We start from the raw sequence: 20,317 nt of genomic DNA on the forward strand, positions 1-20,317 counted from the left end.
CTTGTAAAAACTGCTTATATTTTTATAGATAGGTTTATTAAAAGAATAAAATAAAATAAACTGCTCTGGCTGGGTGGCTCAGCAGGTTGGAGCGTCGCTCCATACACCAAAAAGGTGTGGGCTCAAACCCCGGTCAGGGCACCTACTTAAGCTGTGGGTTTGATCCCTGGTTGGGGTCCATACAAGCAGCAACTGATCATGTTTCTCTCTCTCTCTCTCTAAAAATTGATAAGAACATGTCCTCGGTGAGGATTAAAAACAACAACAACAAGAATTATAATACCTCGAGTTTGGGCAGCTTCCTTTAAAGCATCAAGAAGGTGAGGCTTCAAGTCGTCCAGAATAAATCTTCCTTCAAGACCTGGGAAAAGGGACCTAAAAAGTGAAAGGACCGCAGCCATTACCATCCCCTCACAGTTCTAAAGGACAGTAATTAATGATTTCAAACCAGTCAAACGCACTGTTTTACATCAATCACACGGCAATACTTCCTGATCAAACGGCTGCGAGCCTTTGCTGTAAACCACGGGGCACCACGCCCACACGCGTGTGCAGAGTCTGAACGTCTCAGACTAAAGTTCACTTTATTTCCTGAGAGGCCAATATGCATCCTTAGTTATAAAGAATTACTTAATACTCCACTTTAATTCATTTAAACTGAATTTCATAAAATAATTCACTGGCAAATCTTAGTTATTATTAGCACTCAACAGCCGTTGTTTTCAGTGTTTTGCTATTAAAATTTCCCCCCAAAAGAAAGAAAACTGCTCGGATAACGCTGTAACTGGTTAACTGGTCAACACCTGAAGGCTCTCTCACTTCGGGGCGCAAACGCGCACCCATTCGCGTTTTAACGAAGCGCCCTGCTTCCGCCCAAGCCTCCCCGTCGACAGGCCCGCACTGGTCACCAGCGCGCAGCAGAGGCTCTGCGCACGGCCCGGGCGTCCCCAGGGCCCCGCCTGGCCGCTACCTTGGGTAGGCGTCCGAGGGGATGTACACGACGTCCTGGTCCGCCACGGACGAGGAGAAAGGCACGAAGCTGCCGTCCTGCAAGGGCAGCAGCTCCAGCCCCAGCAGCTCGCTGTAGGCGCGGTCGGCGAGCACGAACTCCAGCAGGTGCAGCCGCTCCCCCGCGCCGCCCGGGGCCGGGCCCTTGCGCAGCGCCTGCCGCACGCACGCGGGCGTCACCCAGCGCACCGGCTGCTCGCGCGGGGCGGCCCGCTGCACGGCCGCGGCCACGTGCGCCGGCGCCGTCACCACGGCCCTGCCCGCGCCGTGCAGGTAGCGCAGCACCGCCCGCGTGCGCTCCAGGCTGCCGTCCAGGTCGGAGAAGCAGGCCTGCTCCGCGCGCACCCAGCGGCCGCTCAGCGAGCAGCGCAGCACCGCGCCCCGCAGCAGCTCGCGGAACAGGGGCGGCAGCGCCGGCTGCCAGTGCGCCCGGACCCGGTCCGCGTCGGGCCACAGCCGGTAGATGGCGTCCACCGACAAGGGGCCCGCGGCGCTGCCCTGCGACTCCAGCCGGCTGATGGCGGCCAAGACCAGGGCGGCGTAGGCTTTGGGGACAACGTCGGCGACCAGCAGCTCGTTCCACAGGGCGGCCGGGTCTCTCCACTGGTCCAGCTCCCTCCACTTGATGCTCCTGCGGTTGTCCGTGAGGCCGAAGAACCCGCTGATGTGCACCGGGAGGCCCGTCCTGCTCTCCTCGCCCGGCGGCAAGGGGAGGAAGCAGAACGCTTTCCCCGAGAAGTCAGAGGTCGCGCCTGCGTCCTCGTCGCCGCTTGGTAAGGGCAGGGCTATGCCAATGGTCGGGACAAACTTCAGCTCGTCAGCCAGGGAGTCAAGCTCACTACTCATCCCTCGCCCACCCACACTGTTGCACACCAGCCACGACGTCTTCTGGGCGTCCTGTGCACCCCCGCCTTCTAACACTATGTCCATGTGGTAAGTCACGCAGGTCACGCTGTCGCTGGGGACCTTTTTGCAGTAGTCACTGAGCGCCGCTCCCAGCACCTGGACCGCGGCCGGCCGCTCCGGAGCCCGCGCCGGGCCCTCGCGCGCCGTCACCCTGAACAGCAGCCTCTCCGCCCCGTCCGCCTCTCGGACGTGCAAGGACACGGCCTGCACGCTCTTCAGGAACAGCAGCACCGTGTCCGCGTCCGCGCGGAAGGACTCGAACAGCTCGAGGACCTTCTGCTTGTTGTAGAGGGTGCTGCTCAGCTGGGACGGCTGCCGGCGCAGAGGGAAACGGAACAATGTCCCCGGGAAACTGCCCTTCGTAAACGTGTCCTGGGTGCTTCCAAAAATGCCGGTAAATGGCGCAAACTGGTCCGAAAGCTCGCGGATTTCTTTGCTGTCATCTCTGAGGTTCCAACATTGACCCGACTCATGTGGACCGAAAAGTGCTTGATGAGGGTCTAGCATCCCAATCTGGTCACCGCTGAAAATACAAGGGACATCTGTAAAGAGAAATTCAACAGTCATGATCAATTCTGAAACTTAACGGACAGTTATAATTACAACTACAATTCACAATTACTATCAAATTATTACACATGCAAAAGAGGAAGCCATAAAAGGACTCCAAAACAGATTGATCTGGGAAAAAATACTCTAATCCAGCTCGGAAAATATAATTATTTGAACACGAAAGATAATGATTTCTCATTTGATTCAACAAGTACAAGGCATAGAGACTTTACATGATTATTATGAAAACCTAGGACACATCTTCAAACACTTCCTAAACAATTAAAATACGTAGAGAGGAATCGGATATTCTCACTCGTCCCCCACAGGCCCATGAACCCAATTAAACTGAACAGAAGAGTCACATCTGATGCTCAGAACTTCAGCGGCAGACGCCCTGAAGGCGGAGTGGCAGAGGTGGTGGTGCACGCAGTGGGGCCGCCCTGAGCCCCATCCTCTGTGAGCACCTGCCCTCGGGGGGTGTAGGAGGAGCTCCCGGGTGCAGTGCATCCCTGCGCCCCATCCTCTGTGAGCACCTGCCCTTGGGGGGTGGGGGGTGGAAGGAGCTCCCGGGTGCAGTGCATCCCTGCGCCCCATCCTCTGTGAGCACCTGCCCTTGGGGGGGGTGGAAGGAGCTACCGGGGTGGGGGGGTGCTTCTCCCAGTGGATGTGCCCGCAGGCCGGGAGCAGCTCATCTTGCTGAGCCCAAGGCTAGTGCTTCCAGGGACCCGTTTTTGGTACAGCATGGGCTGTAAATGGGCACCAAGGACTTCACCCGGTCTCCAGCCAAAGACAAAGTGATATTTAAACACGCACAGAGAAACTAGATGTGTCAAAGTGCTGCACTGTGAGAGATTCTTCATCATGTGCCTTTGAGGACTTCCCGGGGGTAACTGTTATTTTATGTCTAATTTTTATTCTGGAATGTAAACCTCTTTTGAATTAAAGTACAGTTGACATACAATATTGTATTAGTTCATAATGAGATTTCACATTTATATACCTTACAAAGTGATCACCACTAAAAGTCCACTATCCGTGGACTAGCCTAGGCTGCTTCAATAAGCTGCCTATTGGACATAATGCTGCAGTGAACACAGAAGGGCATATCTTTTTGAACTGTTTCATTTTCTTCAGAAAAGCCCCCAGAAGGGGAACTGCTAAGTCCTTCTTTGTCTCTTGTTATACAGCCTTTGTTTTAAAGTCTATTTTGTCTAAGTATTGCTATCCCAGCTTCTCCTTTTTTTTTAATTCCCATTTTCATGAAATATATTTTCCATCCCTTTACTTTCAGTCTTTGTTTGTCTTTCAATCTGGAGTCTCACGTAAGCAGTGTATGTAAAGGTCTTGTTTTATTTTTATCCATTCAGTCACCCTATGTTTTTTTCAATGGAGCACTTAGTCAATTTCCATTTAAAATACTTATTGAGAGGCTGTGCTTATTGCCATTTTAATTGTTTTCATATTAGATTTACAAGTGGTTGGTCTGTTATCTTTATGTTTGCCTTTACTGGTGAGACTTTTTTTCCCCATGTATTTTCTTCTTTCTAGCTTTTGCCATTTCTTTTCCACTTAAAGAATTCCCTTTCACATTCCTTATAATGCGGACTTAGTGGTGATGAACTCCTTTAACTTTTGCTTGTCTGAGAAAATCTTGATCTCTCCTTCAACTATGAATGATAACCTTGCTGGGTAGGGTATTCTTGAGCATAGGTTTTATTCTTTCTTAATGTTGAATATATCATGCCACTCCCTTCTGGCCTGCAAAGATTCTGTTGAAAAGTCAGCTGATAGTCTTATAGGTATACCCTTCTATGTAACTAGCTGTTTATCTCTCGCTGCTTTTAAAATGCTCTCTTTAACTTTTAACAATTCAATTATAATGTGTCTTGGTGTGGATCTCGCTGGATTTATCTTGTTTGGGACTCTCTCTGCTTCCTGGACATGGCTGTCTGTGTCCTTTGCCAGGTAAGGAAAGCTTTCAGCCATTATTTCTTCACATAGGTTTCCGTCCCTTTCTCTCACTCTCTTCCTTCTTGGGACCCTATGATTCTAACACCAGTACATTTGATGTTGTCCCAAAAGCCCCTGACACCAGCTTCAGTTTTTTAAATTCTTTTTTCTTTTTGATCTTTCAAATGGAAGATTTCCACTACCCTGTTTTCCTGAGTGCTGATCCAGTCTTCTGTGTCATCTGATTTGCTGTTGACTCCCTCCAGTGTATTTTTCATTTCAGCTGTTACATTCTTCAGTTCCGATGGGCCCTTTTTCATCATTTTTATCTCTTTGTTGAAGTTCTCCCTGAGTTTATCCATTTGTTTGGAGAACTGAATGAGCATCTTTATGACTTACTTTGAACTCTTCATCTAGTAGCTGACCGCAGCTTCATCTAGTTCTTTTTCTGGGGGTTTGTCCTGCTTTTGTTTGTTTGTTTGTTTTTGTTTATTTGTTTGGAACATAGTCGTTTCTATCCTCACTTTGCCTGCTTGTTTCCATGTACTGCATTAGGTGGGTCAGCTCAATCTCCTGGTCCTAAAAAAGTGGCCTTATTTAGAAATTTAGAGTGTCCTGTAGAGCTCTTCTTAAGGTGTCCCCCGTGTCGCCAGGGCCAAGTGCTCCAGACGGTTGCCTAGCGTGACACACTGGCCGGCCAGGCTGGTCTCCGGTCTGCTGGCTGAGGCCTGGCCACAGCTGCGGGGGATCACTGGTGTGCGGCGCGAGCCTTCGCTGCGGTTGGCTGCAAAGCGCACCCCCGGTGTCGCAGACACACTGCTGGGGGCTGATTAGACCGCCTACTGCGTGCGGCATGGTAGGGGGTGCTACCCTGGGTAGGTCCTCAGGGGAACACCTGGGTTGGGTCGGCAGTACCATCAAGGTTAACGGACAGTGTCAGGTGAGGCACCTGCCTGTGTCAGACCAGCTCGGTAACAGAAAGGGGGAAAATGGCGCCCACCAGCACCCGTGACACAAGAGCAAGTTCCAACGGATCTGGGTCCCTCCAGCACACACCCTAAAATTAGTCAGTGTGTCACCCTCACGTCTGACCAAACTGCTGCCTCTATGCCGGAAGTCAGGAAGAGCACAAGCCGGGTTTCCGACGGCCTTCTGGCTCCCCCTGATATAAAGCTCGCTGGTTCTCAGACCAGCTGTTATGGGGGATCCACTTCCTGGTTCAGGCCAACCCGGCTCGGGCTCGGACCCTTCGCTCTTCGGGGCAGACGCCGCGGCCGTGATGCCCCTCCCACTTGGGAGTGACCGCACGAGGAGCGGGGCGCAGGGTAGGTCCTGGCTAGGCTTGCCCTCCCCCCTTATCCGTTTCAATGTGGCTTTGTCTTCGCAGTTGTAGGAAGTCTGTTCCCCGCTCGTCAGGTGGTCCCGAGACGGCTCTCCCACGTGGAGGTGGTTTTGGTGTCCACGAGAGCAGCTGAGTGCAGGGTCTTCCCACTCCGCCACTTTGAACTTGACGCCAATTTAGCCTGTCTGTGAAAAGTCATTCCTTGTTGGCTGGCGCCAACAAGTGTCTGGGACGGATGCGAGCGTGATCGTGCCCGTTTGGGCCTCACGTGCCGACTACAGCACCTACGCTTCTGTGTACGACACCCCTCCAGGGAAGCCCCCTTTAACACTGCACAGGCATCAGCTGAGGCTCCGCTGGCCCAGCCACCAGCTCCCAGGCTCTCGGGGGTTTTAAGCAGGAAACGTTACATATGCCAACCCAGCTGCCACCCCGACCACAATGTGGCCTATGACTCCCTCGCTGTAGACTGTGTCCACCTCCCACTACTGAAACGATGCCAGGGAGACCCCAGCCCGTTGTGAAGCATGAGCCTCGACCCCCGCAAACCCTCAGGTCAGAGAACAGCACCGCCGTGAATGCCGGGGTGCACGCGTACCCGGGAGCAGACCCGCAGGGCCGATGACACCAAGCGAGCCGCTCCCTCCTGCCCGGCAGCCGTCCCACCCGTGCCGTTCAGATGGGCCCCCGCAAACTTGAAAAACTGACCTGAGGCGTAATCTGTAAAGAGCTGAGTACATGAATGTTCATGTATAATAGTTATATAATAATTTATAAATTAATATTTTATTATGTAATATTACATAATACAATATTATACTGTATACAGTAATGTAAATGCGATACAAAAGTCAGGCTAACTAAACTGGGCTACTGGGAGGGCAGCCCCATGTCCCACGCCCCCAGTGCCGTCCCAATTTAGGCCACTTCGCTGAGGGTCATACAGTCTCCTGAGTGTCCCAGTTTGGATGACACATTATATCATCACCCTAGCTATGGCTACAGCTCTGCCAGCTCTCCCTCTCCTGCAAGTGAAAAATCCAAAGCAGTTTGAAATTAAACTATAACAAGGGCTGATTTCACAAAAATTTGTTAATCACAAAATGCAGTAAATACTAAGAGCTTTGATTCTGAAAGAACAGCCGCGCATATATTGCTAGAGATGTCTACACGGAGTTCCACGTATGTCCTACTGTCCCTGAAACAGAAACCTCATGTTCCTGCTAGATCAAAACATGACTTCAAAGTAATTTTAAAATACTCATAAGCTTAAGAACAAAATTTTTATGAGAAAAACGTAGAGAAGCCAGAATCACCTCAAAAACCTTCACTCTGTCAGTTATTCGACACCCCTGCATAATATACCTTCTTCTTTAACCTCCTGGTATTTAAAAAATATGTACAAGAAAATCTGTGAGAATAAGTACACCTGACTCAAACACTTCCAGTGTAAAGAATCGCAGAGTAACAATTTTGTGTAGCCTTTCCAAGAGCTACATTTCAAACTCCACACAAAATGACTTATTATTGGAGGAGGGGGCAAAAAAAAACAGAATTTATGTATAAAAAATTGTGTACTAATTCTCATATTTGTGAACTTCAGTCACCTTCAAAATACCCTCCATTTCAGGCAATGCACCTAACGAGAAGCTTTCCCAGGGCTCCAGACAGTTACCGAGCACATAGATTCTGATGCCTTTCAGTGCTTCTGGCATGTTTTGTTTCCCCTCTTCCACATCAGCAACACACTTCCCTTTGAGGACTTTTTTCCTCTGGGAAAACAAAAAAGAAGTTGCTGGGGCGATCAGGTGAATAGGGAGGGTGAGGCATGGGGGTCTCACCATTTTTGGTCAAAAACTGCTGAACACTCAGCGTGGTGTGGGCAGGTGCGCTCATCATCGCCCACCATGAAATGGGCAAACATATTGGAAGAATCATTAAAAAAATTCACTGAAGCTGAACACAGCCTCTCACAATAATGCCAGCTGGTGCACTGATATAGATGGGTTCCCAGAACACTCACCTAGCGGGGGACGCCTAGACTACACAGGGCCTGCCCTCCAGAAGGTAATTCTGGTTTTGGGGAGTCCCCCTTCATATATTACACTGATTACAATGTATCGTGATGACATTAACTTTTAGCACCACGCGATGGAACTTCAGTACAGTTACCACAGTAACCTCTGAAAATTCAAGACACACCAGTATTTCATTGACATACTTCCTGCCACCGACAAAAAATTTGGAAAAGATGCCCTTTAAAACCATCCCATCTCTGGAGCTAACCAACAAGTGACAAACCGCAGGCTGAGATACTGCTCACCACCCAGACTGAAACCAGGTACTTCACCTGTTATGTGATAGACGGAGTTGAAGCCAATTCCGAACCTCCCGACCTTCAGAGGGTCGTCCTTCTTCCTGCTCCTGGCGATTTCCTGGATGCCGTGCCAGTCCTCCGCGGTGAAGACTGCGTTGTTGTACACGTAGAGGGCCGCGCCTGGGGGAGAGCACAGGCACGCGTGGGCACACGCACGGACGCACACAGGAGGGAGCACGCGGAGGCGCTCCGTCCTACAGGGACCTGCTCCGCACCCCATGGCTTACTGGGTGGGAAAGGTAAAGAGTGGATGGAATGACTGAGTTCTGCATGACGAGTCCCACTGTCTTCCCAATAAAAATAAAGCATGAGTTAGTGGTCAAAATCACCAGCAGAAGGAATATAGCACCTCGGCCAAAACTTCAAAAAGGAAAAGTTAAGGGTATGAGGGTATTTAAACACCCAAACACGGAGCAAGCAAGGGCATTAATCCCAGTGGCCCATTGGGTACCACTTGGTTCTGAAGAGCTGCACACGAGGTCACCTGAAAATAAACTAAGAAACCTTATTAATATATTATTTCAAAAGGTGTACAATAATCTTTTAAATACGATTAATAATCACCTCATAAGGCACTGCTTATATAATTTAATAAGATCCTGTCTCCAAAGTAGTTCCTTTAAAAAGTTATAATTCTGCACAAAATATCTCCACTTTTTGAGATACATCCTCAGAATCTCTAATATTTTTTGAATAGACTCAACTAGAGTAACTCGTCATACTTTAAGAAGCCTTCGCGTTTTTCTCTGAGCATCCCTGAAGCAGCGCCCACAGGGTGGAGCCGGAGCAGGCCTGCAGCTGTGAGCTCGTTCCTGGGCTGCTAGGACTGCATTACTGTCCCCACGGACGGCGGGAGCCCCCTGTACCACACCCTGTATGTACCACAGAGCCCAGGTTTCACGTGTGCAGCTTGAGACTTCCTACAAAACGAATACACCTGCATAACACCCACCCAAACGAATGACGGGGGACCTTCCGGCCCCCGAAGCCCCTTCTCACGCGCCTACAAACCCAAGCAGACGTGGGGAGGCGGCCTGCCCAGCCTGTGTCACAAAACTGGCAGGACACTCTTTGTAAGAGTCAAAGCGGGCTGGGAAAACAGCCGGGGGCCGAGGCTTCTCTGCGCGGGGCGCGGGGAGCACGAGCGGTCAGGGGGCCTTTGGGGCCCGCGCCGCACGGCCACCGTCTCCCCCAGGCTCGGGGTCCTCAGCTGCGACCCGAGGAGTCACCGAACGTCCCCGCGGAGAGCGCAGGGCGCAGGAGAGAACGCAGTACTGCTGACTACGCTCCCACCGGCATACGACACCCTCCTGCGGCCACAGGGCTTACGGCTCCGCAGACGCGCCCGGGACGTCTGCACCGCGGCCCCCCCCGCGCCCCGAGACCTCCCCGCGTCACGCACGGGCACCCGCACTCAGTCCGCTGACTCAGGGCCGCCCTGCCCGGCACGGACGCTCTTCTCAACGCGGCTCTCGGGAGCAGGGAGGGGGTGTCAGGAACCTCCCGGGTCCGCTTCTCGCCTTCCTTACCCCCCTCTCCCCCAGAACGTGTTCCCACCCCGCTTCCCCGCTTCCCGGGCGCCCGGCAAGCAGAAGCCTCTCACTCCTTCCTACGGCAGAGGAGGGTCACATACATAGGAAAGGCGACCTCCCGTCCTGCTAATGGTGTGAAATACGAGGGACTGAACAGAACCAGAGCCTTATGCGCAGCTGACCCTTGAACGACGCAGGGTTAGGGGCGCCGACTCCCCCAGCTGTGAATCACGCATAACTCCTGACCCCCGGCCACCTCAGCGGCCCCTCAGCGCCTGTGCTGGAGGGTCCCCGGGCCCCTGCAGGTACCAAACCTGAGACAGCACAGAGCAGTGCACGCAGCAGGTCCCCCATATTCGCAGAGTCTCGGCTGTGGATCAAAACTTCTATCTTCGATCCGCAGCTGCTTAAATCTGAGGGTGTGCAGCCCAGGGATACGGAGCGCCCACTGTACATTTATCGGAAAGAATCTGCGAATGAGGGGACCCACGCAGCTCAAACCTGTATTGTTCAGGGGTCAGCTGGATTTACGATGCTTGTTACTTTGAGCTGAGATTCTTTTCTTTGTTCTCTAAAAATACCGACTAGCACAGATACTGCCCACCAAAAGCAGAGAAAAACGTCTGAAGGAGCGGAACGAGAAATGCCGAGAAGAGACGTGTAAGTGGCAATTAGACTATCCATTGAAGAGAATGTCAGTCACTAAAAGTCGCCTGTTAGTACCTGAACCTTGTTCCTAAACATGGACTCTTACCCTGATACGGCGCCATATCTTTGGACTTCAGAGTCTCTGTCCCGTGTTGAGTTTCGTCATACACAAATTTAACTTCTGTGGCCCCAGCATCTTCTGCGTTCTGAATTAATTCCTAATCAAGGAATACACACAAAAATAACCTTTCATAATACAGTAATCTACTGCCCACCTTTATATTTACCCACAATGTGTAAAAATTACATTTAAGTAAAGGAAACCCATGACTTGCATCATTACCTTTAAGATCCGAACGTAAATGTTACGTACGCTGTGAGTACGGTTGGAAAGATAACTCCTTCTTCGATTGTACACACCTACAATGCACTTTTTAAACCTCTACTCCCAGCCTGTCATACAAACCCTCAGACTATTTACAGCCCTGCCTCTTATTTACAACCTACCCAGAGCCTCCCTACAAAAGAAATGGCTCCGGTCCCAAAAGCCGAACAGATGGTTCTGTCATCGGGGACAAGCGCCCGTTCTCACGCAGTTACTCAAATAGACCTTCATTTCTCATCTGCTTACCCTCCCTTAGAGACACAGCGCCCTGGTCTCTGTGCGCAGGAGGCTGCATTCCTGGGACCTGCGACAGGAACAAGCCTTTCTCCTGCACTAAGGTGGAAGTTTCTTCCTTCCACTAAAACGGCAGTGACAGTGTCTGGTGCAGAGGGAGTGGGTGGGCGAGTGGGCAGCCAGCGCTCTGTGATGTAGGAAGCACAAGACAAACTACAAGGTTTACGCCCATCAATAGCCTCAAAAAAAAAAAAAAAAAACCTGTCTCCACAGCCCCTGTCGCTTTGGCACTCCTACCAAAATCACATTGGGAGCCCCAAACTCTGAAATAAGAGTCCAACTCCTAGAGCCAGGCCGCTCGTCATCAGAACCTGAAACAAACTCTGGGGACATCATCCCTCGTTTACTCTGGACCTTCTCTAAAGTGAGGGAAAGTCAACACCTACACGTGGCTGGATGAGCTGTGACTCAGGTCAAACCAACCAGGTGGCTCTATTTTAAATGGATTGGTCTTTGAAAACACAATAATTCACCCTGCATTACTACACTCATGAACCTCTGACTCCGGGGGGAACAATATTTTCACTTTTCCAGCATCCTGGAATCACTAAACCTGGGCGGGGTTGGTAGGGGCAGGAGGGGGCGGTTAGGAACAGGCAAGGACGGAAGGGAGCCATGCCACCTGCAAAGCCTTCCTTCGCCAGAGCAGAAAGGTGGCCCGGCGCCCACCTGGAAGGAGATACTCTGGGACTGAGTAAGGGGTCAGCACAGAACTGCAGAGCCAGTTCTGAGACCCGCTGAGGCATTTTGCTCACCGGGTGCACACCAACAGGTTGGGAGGTGTCACCCACCTGCTGTCCCACCCCAAACATGCCCTTACCTGCCTCCTGGAACCACGAGTCCCTCCTGTTCACACAAATGCCTGCTTCTCACAGGATTCTTAAGACCTAGTTCCCACTACCCTATTAAGTCTAACAGAACGCCTAAGAACTAGCAATCCTATTTGCATTAGGATATTATAATATAAAAGATTGAAATAAGAATTAATAGGGAGCAAAATCCAATGTTAACCCACAAACTGACAGCACTTCAGACGCTGGATCTTGTTTTCACCTGAACATCTATTTTTGACTCCTGTGTATTTTAGGGGGCAGAGATGGAGAAAATTAGAGATCAAGTCCCAAGTCCCAGGCTCTAGCTATCAATCTCAAGTTGAACAAAAAACAGAATGGGACCTCTTTCAAATTGATTCTGAAAAGAGGCAATAAATGTGCCAATTTTCACATGATCTTGGGCAAGTCACCGAAGTCTCTGGACCTTCAGCAAACATCACAACAGGTGGCAGTCTTGGTCCAGGTGGTCCCTAAGAATCCTATTAAATCTAAAAGGGTCGAATTCTACTAAAACATCCCAGGAGCAAAGAGGATATTCAGCAGCTTGCACATAAATGTACGCAGTGAGAAAGAGGAAGGCTGAAGTATCAGCTGCTTGCTAACTAACTACAGGAACGTACAGACAGCTCATCGGAACCGCTGCCTGGTTCACGGACAGCATCTACCACTGGCTTTAGAATAGATAACACTGTACTCCTGTTACCAACACCAAATCTTCATTTTTAAATGTATCTATTAACCTCTCTACTTATTACAACCCAATAACCACACCCTTCCCACCTTCAGCTTCCTAACATCGCAACATAAAAATGGTTTGCAAATTAGCGCTTCCCCGGTGCCTACTCCGAAAGGACACACTGTTGTTACTAAATCCCAGGCTTGCAGGCCTCCCCCAGCCTGTCCAAGTGTGACTACTTAAGACAAGTGAAATAAACTTTGGCCCTGGCTGCTGCGGCTCAGTGGATTGAGCGTCGGCCTGCGAGCCAAGTGTCGCGGGTTCGATTCCCAGTCAGGGCACGTGACTACGTTGCACATCAGGTCCCCAGTTGGGGGCACGAGTGAGAGGCAACCACACAGTGATGTTTCTCTCCCTCTCTTTCTCCTTTCCCCTCTCTCTAAAAATAAGTAAACAAACAAACAAATTATTAAAAAATAAAAATTAAAAAAAAGAAATAAACTTCGCCCTTATTTTCTAAAAATGTTACCATCGAAACTAGAAAATTTGATGAGGACTAAGAGATTGGAGATAATAAACACCAAATAACTCAGTGAGAAGGAAAATGCAAAATAGCTGATCTGATTTCCACCTAACGAGGTTTCTTATTGAGCTCAAACACAAAATCTAATTTTTGCTGTATTTCCATAATTGCTTTCTTTTATGGTTGTTCAGTTTTTTTAAATAAGTGTATTCAAACTAAAAGAATACATCAGAAATAGCCTCAAATAACTGAAATAACTATCCTCCGCCAAAGCAACGCTCTCAATCCAGGGGTCCACTCAGCACCTGTTCACGGCCCCTGAATGTGCGTTTTGTCCCATTCTGTCCGCGTGGTCAGTCGGTAGACTGGGAATGCCGTGGCGCGAGGTTTTTCATGAAAGTACATTACAGGGCTACATAAACAATGACAAGAAGTGCTCCTAGGGGAGCCCTGCTGGCTGACGGCCGCTGGGTGGGCCCCTCGGCCCCCGAAGCCTCCCACGCACACACTGGCTGCGTCTCCGCCCACGCCACCCAGGGGCTCAACGCAGCCGTTCAAATCTGGACAACAGTTCAAAACTGTAACACAACACTTCTAAGGAATTTTCCCCCTCACCTTTATCAACGCAAATTCACACACGTACACCACGCATGCTCTACCTTAAGAATCTGTCCTCCTTCTGGGTACCTTCTTAAAATGTCCTTGAGAAAATCCACAAGCGGCGGCGTCGTCTGACCAAACCGACCTGAAATAAAAACCCCGTGGCCTGTTAGCGGGGGGTTCCTCGGCTCCCGGACGCAGTAGAAGTCCACCAGTTACAACCCCGTCTGACTGTGACTCTCGGGTATAAAACACTGCCTACTACGGTTCAGTGGGAAGTAAAGTAGATTCAGGTTGATCAAATCTCAACATTTCTCATTAAGCTACAACTTCAGTTTTAAAAATGTATTAAAAAACACGCTAAATGTCACAAAAGATCCGTAATTCAAAAATGAAGAGCGTGGTGAGGGAGGGGCTGCTCTTTTCCAAAACAACTGAAATAAAGGAATGGACTTTGCTGGTCAGGGATGAGCTGGAGACGACAGTGCTGACCGCGACAGCGCTGATCTTCCCCAACTCGGCCCACGTGCCCCCTGCTCGGACGCTCAGCGCAGTCACGGTCCCCGCAGCCGTCCGGTTCAAACCCCCCTAAGCCTTTCCAAACCGGAGATTGTTAGGCCTGACTGACCAGGTCACCTTCAGACAGGGGACACGAATGTATAGGGAGAATGGAGGAAGGGAAGTGATTTCTCAGATGCACAGAATTAAAATAAAAAATCTGGATATAAATAAAAACAAATCTGTGCTTAAAAAGCAAAATCATGAGCATCAATGGATCCGCGTCATTCTGGCACAACTGCCCGCCGAGACCAAGCCCGGCCGTCCCACAGCCTGCCGGGGCCCACGCGGGCTCACAGCTCCCTGGCTGCACCTGCCCGAGCTCTCCTCTGGCCCTGACACCGCCCACCGCATCCCAGCCACATGCACATTTGTTTCACTTTTAAAGCAGAGTCTTCATTCAACTAAAAAGGGCACCATCTGCTGGTGAGCCAACGCTATACCTCCCCCTTTTAGGCCTTTTGATTGAAGGTTTACAAACAGATGACAAGTCTTCGAAGTCAGGTCTCCAATCTTGATCCAGTCAGGTAACTGAAAATAAATAGATAAAATGTATGAAAAGCCATATAGTTCCCAATACTGTAAACTCAGAACATTACCGTAATCTTTTTCCACTTAAGATCTAGTGCTTGTTAACCTTTCTTGCCAAGAAATAAGCTGCTAGCAGTGACTGTTGCAAAGAATAGAAACTTAGCCAAGAATTTTACTTAAAAATTTAAAAGACTTTTCCTTAAGTGATTACAAATAGACATAAATTTCTGCTTTAAAATAATTTAAATTTCTTATGATGAATCAGGACCACCAACATACACAGAATCATTCTCTTGATGGGCATTTCCGAGGCGTGTTGCCCCAAAACAGCCCTGTGAGGTGTCAACAGATGGGAAGGACAAAAAAGGTTTTAAGTTAGTCGGAATAATTTGGGTTTTAGGACATTTAACATATTCATACGTATCATAACTTTCTGAGGAAGGGTTATGCTAAGCAGCATTTCACAAATTTTAGCAGTGATTTTCTTTCATTTATCTTGAAGAGCATCTGCATTTTCCAGGACATCGTCCCTAGAAACGCCGTCTGGGGGGCAGCACAGATGCTGCTGCGGAAGGAAGGGACAAGCGAGGGCCCCAGCCCGGCCGCCGCTGGGTCGGCCGCGTCCTGAAGCTGGCTTTCCCGAGCAACGCCTCGGAGTTCATTGTCCTTCTGGTGATTGCTCCGCTTCTCACAAGGGCAGGGGACAATGTGTGTGACCATGACCCCCAGGAGCTGCGGAGCTGAGTGCCTTTTGTGGTAAATAATCCAAGGCGAGATCAACCCTGCCCCAAGCGGGCTGCTCTAAGTGCTGCTCCGGAGCCCCGCCTCCCGTCAACGGCTGGTGAAGCGGGACTCAGAGGCCCCCCGAGGGGCCACCTTTGCCCCTTCCGCTGAGTCTTCAGCAAAGACCCCGCCTTTCCAGGGGCGTCCTGCTCGCATCACACGGACACCGTCTGGGTTTCCTGAAAAGCTCAACCTGTCCTAAGGTGGCGTAACCAGCTGTCCTGCCATCCCTCACCTCTCATCGTCTGCTTGGTCTCAGTGACTAGTGGCACCTTGCTGGGGGCAAGTCCTCTCTCTTTCAACCCCCCTACAGGTGAGCTCCACGTCCCAGCACCCCCTGCCCCCCGGACGTCTCTCAGAGCTCCAACGTGCTCTCTGCTTCCGACCGCTCAGACTGTGTTCACACTCGCCACAGCTCTGGGATTTCTGTAACGATCTCCATCCAGAGTCCTTACTTTCTGTATATAATCTCCATTCCAGTCCCCATTTCTGACATACAAATCTGAACGTATTACAGTTCCCGCTTTATGAAGCACTTTCTATACATATTCCCAATGAATCTTGAAGGAACCCTGTAAAAACTCTATGCACAGGAAATTTGAATAAGAAAATCATGCCCTGACCAGTGTGGCTCAGCTGGTCGGAGCATCATCCCGTACACCGAAAGGCTGTGGGTTCAATCCCTGGCTGGGGCATGTATGGGAGGCAACCAATCAATGTTTCTCTTTCTCTCTCTCTTCACCCCCTTCCTTTCCCTCTAAAATAATAAACATATATTTTTAAAATTTTTTAAAAGGACTAACATAGCAATACTGTTTTAACAACGAAAATTTAGAAATAACCCACATTCTGTGACATACTGATAGGATGGAATATTACACAGCAATAAAAACTAAATTAACTAAATAAAGTGCACATAAATTTGGGCGAATATTCATAATGTAATATTGAGTGTAAAAAGCTAGTTCCAGGTTACTACAGACAGAACAACAAGCTTCTATTATAAAGTTCGTAAGTAACTAGAGGTCAACGGTACATTGTCTAGGTTATGTACTTAAGTTACACAGGCACACACACACTTAAGTATGCATATATATACACACATACACAGGATGAAACTATTAAAACAACTACAAAAAAGACAACAGAATGAGAGGTACAGAAGGGTAAGGGAAGAGACACAGATACAGGCTGGGGAGGAGGAGCAAAGAGCTGAAGATAAACTATCCACGGGGTCCGAGTTCTCTGGTTGGATGTCATTACAGTTGTTCATTCCATTGTTAGTTAATTAACCACTAAAGGACAGCCATGTGTGAGCCGAGGACTACTAGTCCAATTCAGTGCAGCCAAGTTACATTTTAAGGAAGAAAGGCAGAAAGGGGGGAGGGAAGAAAAACTATAATGCACGAAGAAGCTTCCAGATCTCAAAGAGGACGTGAAGAGGAAGCAGCCGGAGCGGAAGCACGTGAGTGAACACGGACTAGCGAGCTCTCTGAGCCTGACCAGGAACGCTTGAGGTCAGCTGCTATCAGTGACCCACTTATGGGGACGCGATTCTCCCAGAGAGACGACAGGAGCACAGGTACCCTCAGCAGTGCGGTGTGCCAAGACCGAGGGATTCTGCTTGGGCCTCATTCTTTCCGGGACCTTAAATCACCCCAAGCAAGCAAAGTGACACTGGCCCTATTCATTGCCAGAGGCAATGAAATCGTAAACGTTGTCCATTTGGGCCTTTGCATTTTGTTTTTAAAACAGTGACTATAAAATAAGTGGAACATCTGGATTTCTGTTCACGCCAGCTGCAGACTCCCTTCAAAACCTGAGAGGTGCTCCTTTTCATTTACCATGAAACAAGAACTCCTAATTATTTAGCAAACAATACGCTATTAATTGCAATCTGGATCTCCCAACATTTCCTTTGTTCAGTCGTCAAGGAAACAAGGTTTTCAAGATTCACGAGTTGACAGGAAGGGCCTTTTTGATCAATTAAAAGACAAGGAAGTGAACTGGTACCTTCAAGCCTGGCTCACTTTGGTGTGGATCAGGAAAAAGGTTCAGAAAGACGCCCAGCTATAGTGAACAGCTTCGGTCAGGAGGTAAAGATCTTACAAATGCCACCTCTGGGCCAAGAAGAGCAAAGAGAAACAAGTCGAAAGAGGATGGTAGGTGACCCAGAGAGACTGAGGACCAAGTGCCTCATGCCAACTATATACAACACCCAACCCAAACCAGCAAGCGACAAGGAGTTGTCACCTGATCTCGTTTCCTGCCTGCCCTCCAACATGGAGAACTCTGGCCAATACTGCAAAGCCACACGGAAAAGACACCCGCCTCCGTGGGAGACTTGATTATATAAGGGAGCCCTTCAGGGCACATGGCAGCATGGCTAAGTTCGCCAGCACAGCGGAGCCACGGCCCACCCTCTCTGGATCTGGAGGCGACTGTGCATCTGCGTGTTTCCTGGGGGACCGCTATCCTGGACTTTCAAGTTCATTGGTGATGGCTTAATCTCTGCTCCTGTGTTAAAGAACTTCCCTTTTTTTCTTCTTAACTGACACCGAACGCCCTGGCTCAGTCCGCGTGCCACCACGCACCTTGGGAATCTGGTCAAGGGGACTGACCCGTGGCGGGACACAGGCACAGATTCATGGGAAATCTGGGTCTCCATGGGTAAGTGTCCAGAGAGTGGACCTAGGTACACAGAGGGTCAAGGTTACATTGAGGGATTAAAAGTCACAGGTACCAAGTCCTTCCCCAATATTTACACTGGATAGTAAGGGACTTTAACACTAACGGTGTCATTCTGTGTGGCTCAAGGATTACTTGTGCCTTGGTTCGACTCTTCTTTGCCTCTTTTAAGTCCTGGAAATGGTGCTTTTTATCACATAAAAAGCAAAGGTACTTATTAGGGTAAAAGAATAAGTTAATTTTCAGTGATACAGCTCCATGAAACTCCTCCCTTAAGTATCCTTACCAACCTTAAAGTATACATGCAACAATATGAACAACTCCTATTTTCTGAAGTTTTGATCTTTTAAGTCATTCATTTACACCTTAAAAGTTTCAATATAAATGTATTCCTCAAACTAATAGCTTCTTCACTGAATTATGCCTGAAGATGCCTTCAATCTAAATTTCTGTGATTTAAGACTGGGGGGAAACGTCTAAGACATAAAAAGGTTGACTTATTTGTCAGCATTCAATGTATAACCGTTAGAAAAGTATGAGTAAGTGATTGTCACTTTAACGATGATGTCTCTAAACAAGGAAACAAAACAAAACAAAAAACCCTCTGGTTATCATGCCCATCAAAAAAAGTATCTTAATTTCAGGAAGTGGAGGTTCAGACCAAACTGAGGGCGCGGTGGGCTGCAAAGCTGCCATGGCAAATCAGCAAAAACCACAGTGACGGGACATACCCGTGCCACTGCGCTCCCGCTGCGTACAAAGCGTGATTTCCAGGCTGAGGATTTAAGGAGACAGGAATAAACCCGGGCAGGCCCAGCCTCCCGCCGGGGCCCGGGGACGCGGCCATACCTCCCGGTCGCCGAGCCACAGCCGCTGCTCCGAGGCCGGGAAGCCCGTCTCCGCCCGGATGCGCTCCTTCACGTCGCGCACTGTCCAGGACTCCAGGACGGCCACGGTCCTGCAGCCCACGCAGCCGGGGAGGACGGTCACCCGGAGCCACCTGCGCGAAAAGCAAAGGGGACCCTCAGTGGGGGCCACGTGGGGGCCCGTGCCCCACCTCCCCGGGGGCTCGGTGGCGGGGACTCGCGCGGCGCTGGGCCCGGGCCGGGTTACCTGTCCCCCATCGCCTGCGTCCTCGCTGCGGCCGCGTCCTTCCCAGCGCGCGGGCGCCGGGTCACGGCCGGCCCTGCGGCACCGAGAGGCCCGGCGCGGGCCCGGAGGGCGGGATCCCCATGGCGCGCCCAGGCACCGCCCCGCCGCGCTCCGCCGCAGCCCCCGAGCAGCCTCCTGCGCCGCGGGGGAAACGCGAGAGGAAGCCGCGGCCGCGCGGGAGGAGCCGGCGGATGCGGCGGGCGGATGCGCGCTCCGGGCCGGCGAGGACCTCGGAGGCGCCGCCGCGGGCACGCGCCCGCCCGCCTGCAAGGACCGTTAGCGGAGCTGCCGCCCCGCCCGCCCCGCCCCGCCCCGCCCGGCCCCGCCCCCTCCTGCAGCCGCGCGGGGCCGCGCTACCTCCAACGCCGAACCTTAGGCGCGGACCGTGCGCTTAGACCCGTGTGTGTCCGCTGATGGGGTTCACAGGCCAGGACAGGCACGACCAGACGTTCCTGGGGCCCACGGCTCGTTCGGCTCGAATGGCTTTTAATCTCGGGAGAGTAAGGTTTCTGGTGCCCTCTTAGGTACAGGAGCGGAACGTGGGGATTGCAGAGCCCACGTGTCTTCCGTGGTTCCATTTCCTGCAGCTTTTAAAAGCAGGCTCAGTGATGCAGTCCGCCGGCCGAGGGCGTGCCGACAGGAACGTTACAGATGAGAACACACGTAAACATATCCTATGGCATGTGAAGCTACACACACGTGACTTATCTCAGCAATATTATCTTGTATTGTTGGTACCCTAAGTTTTCCATCACGCCTGCAAGCTCCTTGAAATCGGAAACTTGAGCCTTAGGGTTCAGGCGATCGCCCCAGAGTCACTGGAGTTGCCTTGTAATTTGCAAGTGTATGTGGTTTGATGAAGCTTCAGAGAACGTCCTCTCTTTCTTGTGGCGTATTTCTCATAGGTATGAATGAGACACGTTGCAAAAAAAAGGCAACATCTATGAAAACAATTCAAAGGTTATGCTGTGAACAA

At 50.4% G+C, this 20,317-nt stretch overlaps 1 protein-coding gene across 1 annotated transcript in view; it reads right to left on the minus strand.

The window, feature by feature from the left end:
* Window positions 1-20,317, minus strand: part of SACS (sacsin molecular chaperone) — a 46,697-nt gene that overhangs the window by 20,692 nt on the left and 5,688 nt on the right. Inside the window, exons 2-8 of the mRNA XM_090258415.1 lie at window positions 19,039-19,189; window positions 14,631-14,718; window positions 13,689-13,774; window positions 10,425-10,536; window positions 8,112-8,258; window positions 971-2,456; window positions 284-375 (exon numbers count right to left, since the gene is read on the minus strand). Of these exons, the coding sequence (XP_090114541.1) occupies window positions 284-375; window positions 971-2,456; window positions 8,112-8,258; window positions 10,425-10,536; window positions 13,689-13,774; window positions 14,631-14,718; window positions 19,039-19,189 (2,162 nt within the window). The remainder of the gene's footprint in view (window positions 1-283; window positions 376-970; window positions 2,457-8,111; window positions 8,259-10,424; window positions 10,537-13,688; window positions 13,775-14,630; window positions 14,719-19,038; window positions 19,190-20,317) is intronic.

This window comes from Furipterus horrens, unplaced genomic scaffold (genome assembly GCF_987537825.1).
Source record: "Furipterus horrens unplaced genomic scaffold, mFurHor1.1.pri manual_scaffold_12, whole genome shotgun sequence".
Lineage (NCBI taxonomy): Eukaryota > Metazoa > Chordata > Mammalia > Chiroptera > Furipteridae > Furipterus > Furipterus horrens.